Here is a 19,107-nt window from a genome sequence, read left to right as displayed (position 1 = left end):
TATTTGCCACCCTTCAGAGAAAGACTGAAAATACGGGAGAATCCCGGGAAAAATGGGAGGGTTGATAGATATGTTTTTTGCATCTAAACTCTTCAAATATATATTTTTCACTGGGTCAGTCCCTCTGGAGTAAACAGTTGTTAAATGTCAAGTCAAATCATTTTTATTTCCATAACCCCTTATTAAATGCAAATTACGTCAAAGCAGATTTACTGCAGAGAAACAGACAACCCTGCTGAAAAATCCAGCTTAAACCAGCCTAGGCTGGTTGGCTGGTTTTAGCTGGTTGACCAGCCTGGTTTTAGAGGAGTTTTGGCCATTTCCAGACTGATTTCCAGCCATTTCCAGCCTGGTCTTAGGTGGTCAGGCTGGAAAATGACCAGCTAAATCCAGCTAAAACCAGCTTGACCAGCCTGGTTTAAGCTGTACATAGCTGGTTTTGGCTGGGCTCCCAGCCTGGCTAAGCTGGTCAAGCTGGTTTTAGCTGGTCATTTTCCAGCCTGACCAGCTAAGACCAGGCTGGAAATGGCTGGAAACCAGGCTGAAAATGGGCAAAACCCTCTCTAAAACCAGGCTAGTTGACCAGCTAAAACCAGTCAACCAGCCTAGGCTGGTTTAAGCTGTTTTTTTTTCAGAAGGGAAGAATCATTTCTGTGAAACAACTCCAGTTCAAGTCTTCTCAAGGTCAAAGTAGTGATTTAAGTTTCTTTTGGGGCTCAATTTCATCAACCTTTCATCAACTAACTCTCATGTTTCACCGCCAAGCCACATGATAGACATTATTAGTGACACAACAAGTATTGATGATACAGCCAGGTTTCACCCGTTTGTGAAAATATATTGGGACAAGATTCATGCCCTGACTAATTGCAAGCTTTTCTACTAAGAACAGAAAAAGAGAAGTGAAGATGTCTCTGGTTTAAACTGGTTTTCATCATTATATATTCGGGCGGAGCTTTCACTGTTTCTTCAGATAAATGTGAGCTCCCAAACTGAAGATGACTGATTGATCAACAGGTCCCGTCTGAGAGTCTGTGACATCACGGAAACTAACAGACATTTCATGTTTTAACGATACTAAAGGTTTATTACAGGATCGTCTTCATATTTATTTAAATATCTATGAGTTGTTCAAAATCAGGTTCAGTAGTCCTTGCAGTTTAACAGGGTAATTACCATTTGGACTCATCTGTTCAGGTAAGAATATCTTGGAAATACAGTATATAATATAAAATATATGTCAAAAACATTTAAATAATGAAGAAGATACAGTTGTAAAGTCTTTAAACAGATAAATAATCAGCATATATTCAACTTTTATATTAAATATATATAGTCATTTAAATACTATAAAAGAAAAATATATAGTTGATTGTATTAAATCTATTGTAAAAAGCTAAACAGTTTTCAACTATTAAAGTATTTAATATATGTAAACTTAATATCAAATATATTCAAACAATGAAGAAGACAAAATTAAATGTATTTTAAATGTAATATAGTATTTTTTATTATATATAATTTCTCTGGATTTAGTGAATTAATTATGCATGTGTTTTAATATATTTTTAAAAGGTAATTAAGGTCTGATAAAAGTTTCTTCCCAATTTAAAATATATAAAATATTGCTATTATAAATATAATATTTATTAAACTATTATAATATTTATTAAAATATTTTTATAGAATTTTTTTTCTCTCCAGAAAATTACAAAATGTTAAAATAAGAAATGTTTTATTTTCTGATTTGAAATCAGTATTATTTTACCAAACAGTGCTTTCATAATTCTTCTTCTGTGCTTTCTAAATTCCTTTTTTAAACATTTTTTGTTATACTGCTCAATTGTCATTTTTTCAAAACATTCTCTTTTATTTTTAGAAGAAATGTTATTAGCAGTCCAAAATTTGTAAATCAGCTAAATTTGTTCACAGGTTGTAAATCCAGCCAAACTGAGAATTTTCAAAAGATAGACAATTGAGACAATAGAAAGATTTAGACAATAAGATTATTTTTCTTGAATTACAGCTATTTTAAATAGTTACTTTATAACAGTAATTACTTCTACGTTTAATATTAAAACCTTTTATAACTTGAATATGAAATATATTGATAGCTAAAATAATTTTTAATTAACTAAACATAAATATATATTTTAACAGTTAAATGTTGGACATATATATATATATATATATATATATATATATATATATATATATATATATATATATATATATATATATATATATATAGAGAGAGAGAGAGAGAGAGAGAGAGAGAGAGAGAGAGAGAGAGAGAGAGAGAGAGAGAGAGAGAGAGAGAGCCACTGCTCACTTAATAAATATAATTTAAACATAATTAACAAAAAGAACAACTGTAATATTTTTAATAGATCAAGCTTTTGAAATCATATCAAGTATTTTTTATCAAATCTAAACACTTTAGAACCATTACTAAACAGGATTTTTGCCTCAAAACTTTCCGATTATTTCATCAATAAACAAAGATACTTCACACAACATGTTATAAATCCTTTTAGAATTAATAAAAAGCTTTATGTAATATTTTGAACATGTTTTTATAGACTGTGATTTTATATGTCTACAGGATGTCAAACAAATACCATAAACCACCATTTTTTTTCCACTTGCTGAGTATGGATTAAGTTTTAAGAATAAGACATAGAGTAAGCAAGAACCCTAAGACTTTTGGGAAGTGAAAATATTTCATCATTTATGTGTGACGAGTGACAATGGCCATTCCTTGAGCATAGTTTATTCAAAGTGTTGTTGTTTTTTTTACGTCTAGGGCCTCTATGTAAAAAAAATATATATATATATAGGTTCCACACAATTGATTTGTGTTGGGACAACATGATGGAATCAAGTTAACTTATTAGTTTGTACAAATTTAAGTGGATTGAACATAAGACACTTTTTTGTTTATTCACAAAGTGTTTGTAATGGTCTAATAGGCTACTCTGTAGAAAGAGATTAGTAACTTAAAGTGAGTAAACCAATTGCCTTAAAAGCAACAAGTTGGGACTTTACAATAATAATGGAAGTAAAACATTGTAACTTGGAACTGTCAAATTGACTGAAATTATTAATTATGCAAATTGTATTTTTTTTATAAAAGTAAACAAATCACTTTTTCCAATACACCTTTAATATATTTGGGGGGTTTTTTCCCCACCTTTTCTGTATATAGCAAAATGACAGTCACTAAAATAAATTTGCTCTTCCAGACTCCAGTGTGTTTTCTAAACTATTGATTTTATAGACTTAATGAAGCACCAAATATGTAATATTGTGATAATTCCAGTAATTATTTGAAAACAGACATGCTAAAACAGTCTGACACTGTAAAAAGGGATCAGTTGAGTTTTAAAAAAGTGAGTTCAATTAGCATAATTATTTTAAAAATTAAGTCGACTTAACAGTTTCAAGTTACAATGGGTTTACTTTTTAATTTTTGCAAAGTCAACCTGTTAGACAATTGGTTTATTCACTTTAAGTAAGTAATCACTTTTTACAGTGTATTTACTGTAAAAAAAAAGGGTGGGTTTCACAACATGATGTATTTAACTTATTGTTTTTTATTTAAGTGTATTGAACATTAAAGTATATTTATATACAAGTCTATATAAATAGGCTATTCATTGTAAAAAAAAATGCTGGGTTCCACAATCGATTTGTGTTGGGACAACTTGATGGAATCAAGTTAACTTGTTAGTTTTTACAAATTTAAGTGGATTGAACATAAAACAATTAAGTTTATTCACAAAGTGGTTTTTAAAGGTCTACTGTAAAAAGCAAATACTTAAAAAAAAGAGTAAACCCATTGTCTTAAAAAATAACAAGTTAATTTTCCTTTAAAAAAAACTGACATATTTCTGTTAACTTCGAACTGTTAAGTTGATTTAATTTTTATAATTGCGTACATAGTTTAATGACTTAGTTATTTGAAGCAATGCGTTTACTCACTTTTTCAGTGAATCGCTTTTTACCGTGTAGGCTATTCACTGTTTCATACAATCTATTTGTGTTGGGACAACATGACGGAATTAAGTTAACTTATTGCTTTTTTTCTTTTTCAAATTTAAGCGTATTAAACATTAAACACTTAAGTTTATTCACAAAGTGTATTTAAATGGTCTACTACACTCTCAGAAAAAAAGGCACACTGTGGTATAAATAATGTTCCTTGAGGAACAGTTTGGTAACTTTGTAAAAGTTGTACCTTATATGGTACAGAAAACCTTGTGGTACAGTTGAAATGAAAGTACACAATTGTTCTCATAAAAAATGTACATAAGTGTCGGACAACTCCTTTATTACAATACCTATGGAAATAAATATGACTGGAAAGGCAAAGTGATTTTATGAATAAGTTCCATATTAAAACAAGAATCATCAGTAACACTTTATAATAACTACACACTATGAGTAATTTATAAAGCATTAGCAAATAGTAAATTCATTGATTGTTAAGCATTAACTCTACATTAATAAACCTTAGTAAGCAGTTTGTAAATGCAGTTACAAATGCTGTATTATTGACTTAAGCACATTTATAATGTGCTTAATAATCATATATTCATACTTTGTTAATGATTAATTATTTATTACTAAATTATGTATTGCATTATTTACAAACCAGTTATTTAAGAATAGTTGGTTGTTTTTTTTAAGATCATTCAGAATGAGTTAGTAAACGATTAATAAACTATTCAAATTAACATTTCTATATCTTATTATTCAGGCATATACTAATAGTTAATTTGCATGTTAATAAATGCTTTATTAACTCAACTTCATCCAGTTCTGTGACCTAATCTAAAGTGAGGACTATTTATGCTTTATAAATCCTTTATAAATGGCAATTAAAGGCTCAGTTATAATATGTACAGGAAAATAATAACATAAATGACTTTCTTTCATTTCTATTCATTTGAAGATGCACAAATTAAACTGTGTCAAGTAAAAAAAAAATCTTTGCAACCTTATCTAAAATAAAATTACTGTACAGTTTAAACACTGCATCTTATTATATTGTTAAATTATTCTATTGTTGTTGTTTTATCCAATTTAATGTCGTATTTTGACACTCCTGTTATTCAGCAATGTTTAAACTTTACAGTAATTTTACTTTTTAGATAAGATTGCAAAGATTATTGTTCATTTGATACTGAGCTTTTAATTGTCATTTATAAGGGATTTATAAAGCATAAATAGTCCTCACTTTAGATTAGGTCACAAAACTGCATGAAGTTGAGTTAATAAAGCATTTATTAATACATAAATTAACTATTAGTATATGCCTAAATAATAAGATATAAATGTTGATTTCATTAGTCTATTAATCATTTACTAACTCATTCTGAATGATCTTAAAAACCTCCAACTACTCTTAAATACAAATGATTTGTAAATAATGCGATTCTTAATTTAGTAATGAAAAATCAACCAGTCACAAATTATAAAAGTACAATTATTAAGCACATTATAAATGTGGTTATAAGTCAATAATACAACATTGGTAGCTACAGTTATAAACTGCTTACTAACGTTTATTAATGTAGAGTTAATGCTTAACAGATAATGAATTCACTAGATGCTTATGCTTAATAAATGATTCATAGTGTGTAGTTATTATAAAGTGTTACCCAACTGGTAAAACAAAACTATAGGTATTGTAAACTAAACATTTACGGCATTTTTAATAAATGTTTGGTACACATTTTTGACACTGTTAAGGTCTTTATGGATCAGATTTGTACCAAAGTTTAAAAACCAAACGTACATTTTGGTTTCCAATGGTACAAATCATGTCCTTAAAGGTAAAAACTGCAATGGTACAAATTTGTTACTTTGTGTTAAGGTCTTAATTGTGTCCCATAAAAAGGTACTGCCACAGTGACAAGGGTTTGTACCTTCTTGGTACAACATAGTGCCATTTTTTTCTAAGAGTGTATGCTATTCCCTGTAAAAGAAACACCACACAATCGATTTGTGTTGGTACAACATGATGGAATTAGATTAACAAATTTAAGTTTCAGCTCATTTTAAATACGTAGCCTAGTTGAAACAAACAGCAAATTGTTCCCTCCACTGACTCCAAAATGCTATTTTCAATCATGCTTTCTGACAGTATCTAAATATCAATAACTCACTATAAATCTCCTGTTTAGCAAAGTCCTGACCAACTGAGCGACCAATTATGGGAGACTGGGGCTTTCTCTCAGCCTTACTGGACAAGGTACAGTCTCACTCCACTGTCATCGGGAAGATATGGATGAGCGTTCTTTTCATCTTCCGCATCCTGGTGTTGGGAGCAGGAGCCGAGAACGTTTGGGGCGACGAAAGATCCAACTTAGTGTGCAACACCAACACCCCTGGCTGCGATAATCTGTGCTACGACTGGCAGTTCCCCATCTCGCACATCCGCTTCTGGGTCATGCAGATCATCTTCATTTCCACTCCAACTTTAGTGTATCTGGGGCACGTGGTGCACATCATCCACCAGGAGAACAAACAGAGAGAACTTCTCAAAAGCAATCCCATGGCAAAGTCGCCGAAATACACTGACGAAAAGGGGAAGGTCGAAATTAAAGGAAGTATGTTGGGTAGCTACTTGACGCAACTGTTCATTAAGATCATTTTAGAGGTGGCCTTCATTGTCGGACAGTATTATTTGTTTGGATTCATCATTGACCACAAGTTCATCTGTGAAAGGTCACCCTGTGTGAGGGCTGAGTGTTTCGTGTCCAGACCCACGGAGAAAAGCATCTTTATTATCTTCATGCTGGTGGTGGCTTGCGTGTCTCTGGCCTTAAATGTTCTGGAGATATTTTATTTGCTTTGTAGGAGGATCAGTCGGAGAAATAAGAAGTGTAGACAAGCAATGTATGATGGCGAATCTCGTTATCCGGGGCATTTCACAACAGAACTTGAGTCTATGAATGGGATGAGGCATAATGAGTTTAACATGGCCATTCAGAACAAGTGGAGTCAAAGAAAAGGCAGTGTGGATGCAGCCAAACCTGAGGCTTAAAGGGTCATGAAACACCAAAACCTATTTTTTGAGATGTTGTCAGTCATATTTGTGTCCCACATTGTTAAAAACACTATTAGGACACATATTCTTCACCAAAAAGAAGTGCAAATTGGTTGTTTTTGCGTCATTTCAAGCAAATTCGTTCGGTTTGAAAATGAATTTTGAAGCTACGTCACGGCCATGAAATCATTGTGTAAATTCCAGCGTGGAGACTGGATGTCTGTACCGGCCAGTACAACGTGACGTCTTTGAGTTTTCATAACTAATTCAAGAAATAGACTTGGTTAGAACCAATCAGCACGTGTTAAGGGGCAGAAATACATAATTATACTTTATTCAGCAATAAATTTCCTTTATTAAACATGGAGCGATTCCATTGTCAACCCATGTAACAAAATTAAGTTTTTACCAAAATAGTGAAACCTTTTTGTGTAGGCTTGTATTTTACAGTACAGGAATGTCTCTGTCAGTGTTTTCAAAGAACTCTATTTGATTTACCAAAGTCACACAAGTGGCAATTTCACATCTGTCACATTCATAACCAAGCTTTTCCCTCATAAATGCAAAAATGTCAGATAAAACAAAATCAACAATTTTTGTTCTACAGAAAAACAACTCTTATCTTTTAAATTAGCATTATTTCTTTTGGGTTGTACCGTTTAATTCACAGAATTTCTACAAAGTATGTTGTATACTCGCATTCTTTTTTGGTCACGTCCTTGGCGCATGTTTATTTTCCTCATTTAAAATATAATTGATTGATAATTTTATGCTCCCATAACTCTGTGGTTCATTGTTTTGGAAAATATAAACAGTTAATTCAATATAATGTTAACATATACTTTCTCTGTGCATTTATGTTTTACGTTTTTGCTGCAAATGTTACAATGTTGCAAATGTTGTCAACTGTAAGGTTTGCTAACTGAACACAAGATGGCGGTACAACTGCTTGAGTCGCACTCACTAAACCGAACTCCTGTCTCTACAAGGCCAGTAATTTTCTCATTTTTGTCCGTCTCCAAAGTATTTCAGTGACATTTAATCATGAAATATGTTTGTTTAAGTATGTTTTGTTCTAATAAAAATTTGATAACAAAGGCAAACGTAAATGAAAGTGGATATGTATTAACAACTTTCTAATAAAAAAGATGAGAAAATACCAGGTGCTAAAGTATACGCAGGTGTACGCATATACAGTTGTTAACATTTGAAATGGATCAAAAAAGTATTTCAGAATTGTCCCAAGACCATATTTAGTGTTGTTCAACACTTTTAGGTAAAACTTTAAACAATAGGCTATATTTAAATTTTAGTGGATCAAAACTTTACATAAAGTCTATGGATTGAATCAGGCATAGGCCTACTGTCTATGAATGCCTCCTATAAACATATAGCCATACATAAAGATCGGTAGTATTTACTAATTTCAGAAAATCATAATCTTGTGTGCCATACAATTCTACTATCACTCAGCCTTTTCAGTTTTAAGTCAGAACTGCCATTGTATAGGCTACAACTTGTTTTCTTTCATTCATACTTTTCCTTTGGCTTAGTCCCTTTATTCATTATGGCTCGCCACGGCGGAATGAACTACAAACTCCAGCATGTTTTACGCAGCGGATGCCCTTCCAACTGTTACCCAGTACTGGGAAACAACCATAATCACTCATCCACACACATAGGGCCAGTTTAGTTTATTCAATTCACCTGTACCGAATGTCTTTGGATTGTGGGGGAAAGCCACGCGAACAAGCGGAAAATACGCAGACTCCACACAGGAATGCCAACTGACACAGTCAGGATTCGAACCAGCGCCTTTCTTGCTGTGAGTCGTCAGTGCTAACCACTGAGCCACCATCTAGTTTTCTTATTTATATGAGGTAATTGACTAAATTCTCGACAGTTTCACGAAGTTTTCGAGAGAAGCGTTTGATAAACCGGAGACTCATCAAGTGAGCGAGTGTACAAGGAGGACCCAAAAAACTCTCGTGACGTCGCTAGTCATGTGACTTCGCCAAACTTTGTGCGTCTGCTTTCCACTTTCTTCCCTCTGACTCTCTTATAAGCAGGGAAAGTTTGACAAGTGTGCCTCAGTTTCTCCATAGTCGCGTACTTGGATTTGGTGACTGAACTTCAGAGGTGACGGAGTAAGTCCCTACAGGGCTCTCCACTCTTTACTTCTGTCCAGGTAAGTTTTTACTGACAGTCTTACAACTTTTCAAAACTTTTTTCTTCTTGCTTTGAGGCACTAATATACATAGCACAACAGTGGAGAGTAACTTTTAAATAACTGCAAAGTTTTATATGCCATTTTCATGGTAAATCGTAACTTTTACACAACGTTTCAGTGAGTTAAGACGTTTACAATTCTATGAATTGCCAGGATATGATTCATATCATATGCAATTTTTTTTTTGTCAAAACGTAAATTATGCTATCATATTTTAGAATTGGCCTTTATTATTCACGTCTAATATCACAAAGACACAATCGGTAGATTAATAAGTTAATTTAAAAGGCATGTAGATAATTAAAACAAAAATTAAATAAATTTTTGTGTTTGGGAGAAATTTATGAAGATAAAATAGCCTCAAAAGAAAACACAAATTAAAATTACTGGAAACAATTAGAACAATTAGTTTTAGTATAAGATGTAATATAAGTATTTTTCTTCCTATTTTAAACAATTCCAATACAACGTTTTTCGGAAAAAAAGATGTTTCGCATGCGTCGTGAGGAGGCGCTGTTAAGACCTTTAGTTCATGTCACTGTGCTTTATTATAACAAACTTTAACCTGCAATTCTCAAACATTTCTACATAATTTTTGTAATCAATGTAATATTTTTTTTCCTTCAGTGAATGTTTCAATAAATGTAACAAACAATTTGGTGCCACTCTAAGTGGCCTTAGCTACTATGTACTTACATTTAAACTAATCTCTTAATACACTTATTGTGTACACACATGTATTTACATACTGTAGTGTTGTGGCAATTTTAAAATTTCATCACTTAATAGGAGACAAACATGTCCAATTATATTTAAAGATGTTATTATTCTCTTCCAAGAGGGTCAGACAGTCATCCAAAACACAGGTTCGCTGCAGAGTGTGACTAAGCAATAGCTTTCTCTCACTTATATCAGTTCTTCAAGGTTACATTACAGACCTGCTGTACTTTTCCACGCAGGACAAAGAAATTAGCAAAATGCATCATATATCTCATGCTAGAGTCCACAGATAGAATCACAATATTTCTTAAGCATCCATCTAAGCATCCACAATAGTACTTATATTTTTTAAAATTAACTGCATGTAATTACATGTGTAATTAGTTTCTAGTTATTTAACACATCCCTTACATCTTAACCCGTTCCTAAACCTACCTATATTACTAAACCTGTCTCTAACCTTACCGTCTTCCACCTCAACAGTGTTATGCAATACAATATGAACACAAAAGTACATTGTGCTTCCCATAAAAGTTAAGTCCACTTAATATAAAGTTGGAGCAACATTGTTTTATACTTTATTATACAGCCTAACAACAAATCAAAGATTTAGTCGAATGTGGCACAGAAAAAAACAACTGTAATTTCTTCCCACTTATTGTCTAAACAAGAAAAAAAAATATTTATTGTATTGTGCTTGTTTTCTTCCCCCACTTACAGATTTCAGCACTGTAATTATGCTAAAATACATTCCACATACCCCATTCAAACTTTTTATTAGTGCCACGAGACCCACAAATTGTCCAGGATATTGAAGAGATGCTCTTCTTCATGCCTGAACCACATGAAAGAACTTCTTTAGAACTTCTTAAACAGTTCCTTATGATATTTGACTTTCCATGCTGCACAGGGAAATTAATCAAAGACGTGCTTCCCAATTCAATTCAGATTTCAAGCAAATGTTATTTTCTGTATTTAAACATCTCTGAAATATCTGAAGGACATCTTGCTGAATAAACAAGGGTCTTTAAAATCTCCAGTCAAGCAATGTCCTATGCTTAGTCATGTTTTTTGAAATGGCATTTAAGATCTTTTTAATCAATGGATGATGACTCACTTGCTGTAAAAACCATCATGCTAGCTTTTATTTGTGAATGTTTAATTTACAAAGCAAAAGCCAGTTCTGGCAGTTCTCTTTACAACCTAAAACTTAACCCCTACTTGTGGGAGCCACATGTTTGTTATTCGAGGCCAGGTGTAGTTTATATTATGATAATCCTGAGGTCAGCTTTCATGATTATTTTCATAATAACATCCTCAGCAGGTGCTGAAACTAACACTTTCATCATGTGTCTACAGTGACCTCAGATAAAAAAATAAGTTTATGGACACTTAAGCCACACTTCAACGTGTTTAAATGTCATTTTTGCATTACATAATCGCTACAACTTCTTAAAAAAGCCAAGTAACTAATATATGTATTTGAATTTCTATTATAGTAGCATAAACTTGAAGGGGAATTGTCTTCATAAATGCAGTAAAAGTGATGCACTGTTTGATTAAAATAAATAATGTGAAGAATTATTTGTCACTTTGATAGTGTGCATCTAATATGATGACATACAGACATATTCAAGTGTCACCAAAGTGTCTAAATACATTTGATTACATATGAGCTTTCTATTTTCAGCTAGAACTCCCGCAAGATGGGTGACTGGAGTGCGTTGGGAAGACTTCTTGACAAGGTGCAGGCCTACTCCACAGCCGGAGGGAAGGTCTGGCTCTCTGTACTCTTTATCTTCCGCATCCTTGTTCTGGGAACAGCAGTAGAGTCGGCCTGGGGTGACGAGCAGTCAGCTTTCAAGTGCAATACCCAGCAGCCTGGTTGCGAGAATGTCTGCTATGACAAATCGTTCCCCATCTCGCACGTGCGCTTCTGGGTGCTTCAGATCATCTTCGTGTCCACGCCGACGCTCCTGTACCTGGCGCATGTCTTCTACCTGATGCGAAAGGAGGAGAAACTCAACCGTAAAGAAGAGGAGTTGAAGGCCGTGCAGAACGATGGCGGTGACGTTGAGCTCCATCTCAAGAAAATCGAGCTCAAGAAGTTCAAGCATGGCCTAGAGGAGCACGGCAAGGTGAAGATGAAGGGTGGACTGCTGCGCACCTACATCTTCAGCATCATTTTCAAGTCCATCTGTGAGGTGGTCTTCCTGGTCATCCAGTGGTACCTTTACGGCTTCAGCCTCTCTGCCGTGTACACATGCGAACGCACGCCTTGCCCTCATAGGGTGGACTGTTTCCTTTCTCGGCCCACCGAGAAGACCATCTTCATCATCTTTATGCTGGTGGTTTCACTCTTCTCGCTTTTGCTCAACATCATCGAGCTCTTCTACGTGCTCTTCAAACGGATCAAGGACCGCGTCAAAAGCCGACAAAACTCACAGTTTCCCACTGGCACTTTGAGCCCCACGCCGAAGGAACTGTCTACGACCAAATACGCCTACTACAATGGTTGCTCCTCACCAACTGCACCGCTCTCGCCAATGTCACCTCCAGGCTACAAACTGGCCACCGGCGAGAGGACCAACTCTTGCCGCAATTACAACAAGCAGGCCAATGAGCAGAACTGGGCCAACTACAGCACAGAACAGAATCGCTTGGGCCAGAATGGCAGCACCATCTCCAATTCACACGCACAAGCCTTCGATTACCCTGATGATACACATGAGCACAAGAAACTGACGCCAGGGCATGAGTTGCAGCCATTGGCGTTGATAGATGCACGGCCGTGCAGCCGTGCCAGCAGCCGCATGAGCAGTCGAGCGAGGCCTGATGACCTGGACGTCTAGCCGTGCCACATCCTAACGCTAGAGGACTGACACAGGCAATGAGACGCGCTCATCTCCTGTACTGAGGGGGCGGGGCTGAATCCTCGCAAGTTCCTCACTCTAGACTCTAGTCGATACAGAGACATAAAATTACTCACACTGCTGGAGGTACTATTCATTAATAATGATGTTGAAACTAGCAGAGCTAATATGCCCTAACTACCGAACAGCCAAGGGGGCTAGTCCGGGATAAGCGGCACTGAACTTACCGCGTCTCTCAACTCAGCCCACCAGAATAGGCCTTGGCGATGTGATTGATTTTTGTTGTGCTTGTTGAAATGCCACACAATGATTCCACTTTAACACTTTGCACTCCTACAGTTTGTGTAGATTTGTGTTCTAACCCCCCCTACAGTCAATCCCGGTTATTACGTCAATAGTTCGCATGATCTCAAATCCAACAGGGTGTTCACAGTCATGAATTAATATTTATTTATTCATAAAGATTAACATGATATCCACCACTAGATGAAGATTGACTACTACTCAAGGTCATGTCTACATAATTAATACCATCCAAGTGCATATTTATTGACAATAATCCAAATTCCAGCAATACGTTCATCAGCAAATGTGTGTTTTTTTGTTATTAATCACAGTGGACTGTCATTTTCCTGATAAACTTTGAATTTATGTGGTGTTGGTTTTTGTTATTTGATGATATTTGTTGTATTTTGGGTGGTGGTATGAAACGGAAATGTCTTATATGTGGACTGAGCTGCTGTCACTGTTACACGGCTTGATTCTTTCTTTTTTTTCTGCATTTTGATTTTTACTGAATAGTATGAGAGAGAAAGGCTTTATTTTTGTTCTCTTTTTTATTTCTTATTTTCCTTTTTTTGGAGGGCAGACGGAATGAATTAGTTTTTTTAATTAGAACGAATAGAAATTAACGTCTTACCTTTGGAGTGAATGACCTTTTTAACTCAATGTAATCGTTGCTGCTTGAGAGATAGAGATTTAGTACTGTAAATCAAGCTAACTATGTCACAAATGTGAGGTTTTTTTTTTTAGAAGACTGCTTTTTTAGAGCTGGACTAATATTTAGTCAGTTATATTAAGAGATATATGCCAGCGTAGCTCCACAACTACCAAACACTAGTAGATGAAATTTCATTATGGACATTCTTTGTTTTGATTCTTCAAATTGTGCATCATAGTATATTGGTACTCATTTGCAGAGGCTCATGGATTTTTCAGCTACAATGGTGTTTGCACTGAGATTTTGGCTAGGGTGTTATTTGATGCAAAAAAATGACGAAAAGTTCTCTGTTATGCACGTAACTAATTTATTTTACAACACACTACGAGGCGTAAAAATCACTACACTTTAACAGTGCTCTCACAGAATCCTTGGGTTTGGGACGTTGAGTGGCTAAGGCAAGATTGTGCATCTGGTAAATAGTGCAAATTTGGGTTTAAACTGATGTAATGGGAATCCGCTGTTGTACCGTGTGCATGACAGTGGAAAAACCGAGCAATCACAAACAAAAACGGACATTAATCAAATCTGTGAAAAAGCAATTTAACCAATAAAGATTTTTTCTTTGTCATTTTTGTATTTGTGTGTCTCAGTCATGCTCTTTTAAATGCCCACACCAATGCTCAAACTGTGTTTCCAATATACACTTACTCATTTCTGTATTTTTGTTTACACCCAACCAGAGGCTCACGGTCAAAAAAAAAAAAGCACTGCAATTTGTCTGGTGCCAGTATCTAAAGGAGTCTGGTGCAGGCTTTTTATCCAAGAGAATTAGCCCTACACAAACCACTGTGTTTAAACAGGCAATAGAGACAAACGCAGTGTAACGGCCAAGATCCGTCTACGCCAAGACCGACTCGCAAAGCAAAACACTGATAAGTTTTTACATGTATGTTTTAAAATGCCCCAGAAACTTTCAAAATTTGATCATATAAAAAGATTCAGTGCCTTTTCTCTTATCCAAGTTTCCTATTTAACCTTTCCACAAAGCTAAATAAAACCATATGCCTGGGCCGAGTCTGTGGACCACATGTGGCTAGAGCGAAAAAACGTAAAAAAGGAGACTTTGATCTAGTGCTAATTAATGCAGATCTTTTTAAACCAGATTTATCACACAGTGCTATTGCATATAACAGAGGCTAAACTGATAAATTCTGCAGTTATTCATCAGAAAAGATATAGGAGTCTGCTGGTGCAAAACATAGGCCTTGAAGCCTTCTGAATGTATGTATATTCAGTGCATAATTGAGTACACCCAATTTTGAAAATGAATATTTGTATCCATTTCTCAGTGAATATAGGCAATGTATTTTGGTGCATTTGAACAAAACAGATTTACTAAACAGATATATTTATTAAAATAATATTTTAGTCACCAAACATATTTAGAAATTGCAAAAAAAAAATTACAACCTACAAAATTTCAACTACATTTTTCAATTTTTCTCTTGATTTTTCCTCTTTTTAAATTTGTATTTAATATTTTTCTCTAACATAAATTTGGCTGTACTAGCTTTTGGACCGTTATCGTAAGTTATTTTGTTAGATATGGTCCAGATTTGGTTTTAGTACTGACTAATCTAACGTATATGCTCAAATATAATATTGTAAAGCTTCCTATTAAAATTTGAACTTAAAAGATTTGTGAAGGGTGTACTTTATATATGCTGAGCAATGTATATGGACTTTCTATGTATGTATGTAAATATATCTGTTTAATAAATCTGCTTCATTCAAATGCACCAATAAACAGCTGAAGTCAGAATTATAAGCCCCCCTGATTTATTAGTCCCCCTGTTAATTTTTTCCCTAATTTCTGTTTAACAGAGAGAAGATTTTTTCAACACATTTCTAAACATAATGGTTTTAATAACTCATTTCTAATAACTGATTTATTTTATCTTTGCCATGATGACAGTAAATAATATTTTACTAGATATTTTTCAAGACACTTCTATACAGCTTAAAGTGACATTTAAAGGCTTAACTAGGTTAATTAGTTTAACTAGGCAGGTTAGGGTAATTAGGCAAGTTATTGTATAACGAAGGTTTGTTCTGTAGGCTATGGAAAAAAATATAGCTTAAAGGGGCAAATAATTTTGACCTTAAAATGGTTTTTTAAAAATTAAAACTGATTTTATTCTAGCCGAAATAAAACAAAATACCGCACTTGGGGGGGCGGTGTTGGGGGGGATTTGGGGGGTCATAATTCTGACATCAACTATATATAACCCATTTTCACTGAGAAATGGAAAAAAAAATTTTTTCAAAATGGGGTGTACTCATATATGCTGAGCACTGTATTTATATATGGACTGGGACTTTTTCTAAGCTCAATAGACTACTAATTTGGTGCTTATTAATAGTCAGCAAGGTGGTAGTTGGGTTTAGGTGTCCAGGGGGGTAAGCTCCGCCCCTGCCTTCGTCCTTGGCAGCCATTGGTGGATCTACAAACTTTCGATTGAAGCTACGGATGGGGCCTCCGCCAATCTTATGTTTTGTTAAATCATACTTTCTGTCAAACGACACTCATCAAATAAATGTAATTCAATATCATCTTTATCTCCCTGGTCTTTCTGGTATAGAATTTACTTGGCATAAAACCTTTTGTAACATTCTAAAAGTCTTTAACATTTAATCAAATAAATGCATAATTATTGAATGAAAGTGTTATTTCTTGGCAAAAAAAAAAAAAAAATTATTATTACCACAAAATATTTCAGCAATAGATATCAGAGAAACCACTCAAGGGATGGGTAAACATTTCTAGGTAGTTTATTTCACAGAGAAAGATGGGTGCATAAGTAAAAAGAGTCGAAATGCATATACAGCAGAGCTTCTGCCCACAGACTACTGAAAACCTCAGTGTGTGAGTTACATTTCCTGCGCCCATACTGCCACCCAGACCACAACTCCTGGGTGGTGCTGGGAATCCATGTTAAAGCTGCTAAGTTGGACTAAACATGGCCAATTGACGATTTAATATGACGTCGCCCATGTTTGATAAAAACAGCTGCTGTGCTTCTGTCGTAGCATCTTATATTGTACACCCGCCTGAATAAATTTTTTAAATGACGATTTCACGATTTCCTCTTCTCTGTGAACGTACACTGTAAAAAATATCTGTAACTTGATAGTACTTTGTGATCAATATTTTTAAGCTTTTATTTATGCTTTCGAATTGCATTATGGGACCTTGACCTTTCCACCAAAAGCTTTTAATGTTGAAAAGTTTTAAAAATTCACAAAAACGTGTAATAAGCTGCCAGTATTGCCATTTTATGTTATTTTACTAAACTAGTTCTCTATATATTATTTCTTAAACTTTATCTTGTCCCAAACTACTAAAATGTCAATAAATCGGTCTCAGTGATGGGTAAGTTACTTAAAAAAGTAATAGATTATTAAAAAAGTAATAAATTACTACTGGAAAATTGTAATCTGATTACATTACTAATTCCTTCATGAAAAAAGTAATCAGATTACTAATTACTTTTCTTTGAAGCTACTTTTAAAACATATAAAATATACCTATAAAATCCAAAATAAACTGCATCTCTTTCAGTAATTTAATATTCACTGAAAAATATTACAATGGGTTGATCACAGCAGCGCTTAACATTCAAAAGACTTAAAGAGTTCGCCCAAAACTTAAAATTCTCTTATCTTTCCCTTTTTCCAATCCTGTTTGCTTTTTTTTTTTACACAAAAGAAGACATTTGGAAGAAAACTGATTACCTGTAACCATTGACATCCATAGTACAAAAAAACACTGCATGTGTTTGGGTGTTTGTCTGAGGTAATTAGTCTACCTAAATGTGCTTATTCTACACAAAGTATGAAGTTGATTGGTCAGTTTTTGTCTCATGACTAGAGGAAATATGCAATATGCGCTCCCAATATGTGCACACGTGCAAAAGATGCGATATGTGAACGGCTCCATAAGCAGAATAGCCTGTTTAGGCAGAGTTGGGCCGCCATGTTTTGGAGCGCTGGTGTCCTCCTTGGTGGCGATTATTATCGTAGCAAGCTTTCTGTTCTAGTGCTGAACAAGTTGCTGGTCGAGTTAAAAGCAGTGGAAAGTTCTTTGGAGACTGGACATAGACTGAATTTCACAGTAATGTTTTTGAGTTTACGCTCAATGAAATAAGTAATGTCTGTATTTCCACTTGAAGAAGCAACCACTCTCGTCAACAACCATTTCAGCTCACGTTCTCCAGCAATTTAAAAGCAGATGCAAATTAACTGACGTTGCAGCAGAAACGTGATTTAAAAGAGACATTGTTTTCTTCCAAAAACTATATTTGTAACATAAGTAACGCAATTACATTGACTTTAGTAACTGTAATCAAACTACACAAATGTAAAATGTAATTCGTTACATTACTGCGTTCCTCAAAAATGTAGTTAGAACACAGTAACAAAACTGCAGATAAAACTCTCATATTGCAATTCACAACCATAAATAAACACTTGTGAATCACAAAATACAGAACCTGTTAACTAACAGATATTTTTTACAGTGTTGAGAAAGTTTGCCACTAAATATTCTAAGGAATTTTAGCCACATTTTTGAGAGCCATCATTTCAGTGATGGTCATCTTCCCGAGAGTGCTTAGATCAGAATGTTGATTAAATTTCTGCATGCATCTCTCTCCTGCTGTTTTTTCGGCTGCGGTTCCAAGCATAGGTGCATGAGGACATCACATGTGATTCCTGCAAACTCTTCCTGGAGCTCAGCTAGGAATGCCGATCAAACGGGCTGAGTGTGAAACAACGTGCAATGCTTTGTAGATGGTCAGCGCTCATGGACTGACTGCTCTGCACCTCCAGGCACTGTGGATATCATGCACAGTCATGTTTCCTGAGAGATCTGCCCATTCCCCGCTGTTTATATAAGCATAAGCAAAGCAAAACAATAGGATGCTTCCAATTTTACAATGGCGAGAGCTGCCAATCCCAAATGGTGTCTCAGCTTTCCGTGCGGTTAGAAATTGGAGTCGTCCTCATTGCATTTTTCTTTGAAAATTTTCCACTGCTGGATGGACTGGGACTGCTGAGAGAAAAGCTGTGGTTTTATTAAACATGGAAGAGCGGCTCCCAAACATGTCTAATAAGCTGGAGAACATGCTCAGAGTCGGAGGAGCTCAGCACTAATAGAGCTTTTCTGTCAGTGAGAGGATTTAACTCTCGCTGTCTCTCATTTCTCACTACATTGTCGCCTTAC

The 19,107-nt window shown here is 34.7% G+C and overlaps 2 protein-coding genes across 2 annotated transcripts; both read left to right on the top strand.

Moving 5' to 3' along the window:
* The first annotated feature begins 992 nt into the window (after window positions 1-992).
* Window positions 993-8,160, top strand: gja13.2 (gap junction protein alpha 13.2). Its single transcript, XM_056480797.1, has 2 exons — window positions 993-1,197; window positions 6,192-8,160. The coding sequence occupies exon 2, from the start codon at window positions 6,221-6,223 to the stop codon at window positions 7,052-7,054; it is 834 nt and encodes a 277-aa protein (XP_056336772.1). The 5' UTR covers window positions 993-1,197; window positions 6,192-6,220; the 3' UTR covers window positions 7,055-8,160.
* Window positions 8,161-9,105: 945 nt separating this feature from the next.
* Window positions 9,106-14,451, top strand: gja1b (gap junction protein alpha 1b). The gene is made up of 2 exons (XM_056480796.1): window positions 9,106-9,245; window positions 11,698-14,451. Exon 2 carries the CDS (start codon window positions 11,714-11,716, stop codon window positions 12,857-12,859), a length of 1,146 nt encoding a protein of 381 aa, XP_056336771.1. The 5' UTR covers window positions 9,106-9,245; window positions 11,698-11,713; the 3' UTR covers window positions 12,860-14,451.
* The last annotated feature ends 4,656 nt before the right edge of the window (window positions 14,452-19,107 follow it).

Source organism: Danio aesculapii, chromosome 20 (assembly GCF_903798145.1).
Source record: "Danio aesculapii chromosome 20, fDanAes4.1, whole genome shotgun sequence".
Taxonomy (NCBI): domain Eukaryota; kingdom Metazoa; phylum Chordata; class Actinopteri; order Cypriniformes; family Danionidae; genus Danio; species Danio aesculapii.
This window is presented reverse-complemented; position numbering and strand designations above follow the sequence as displayed.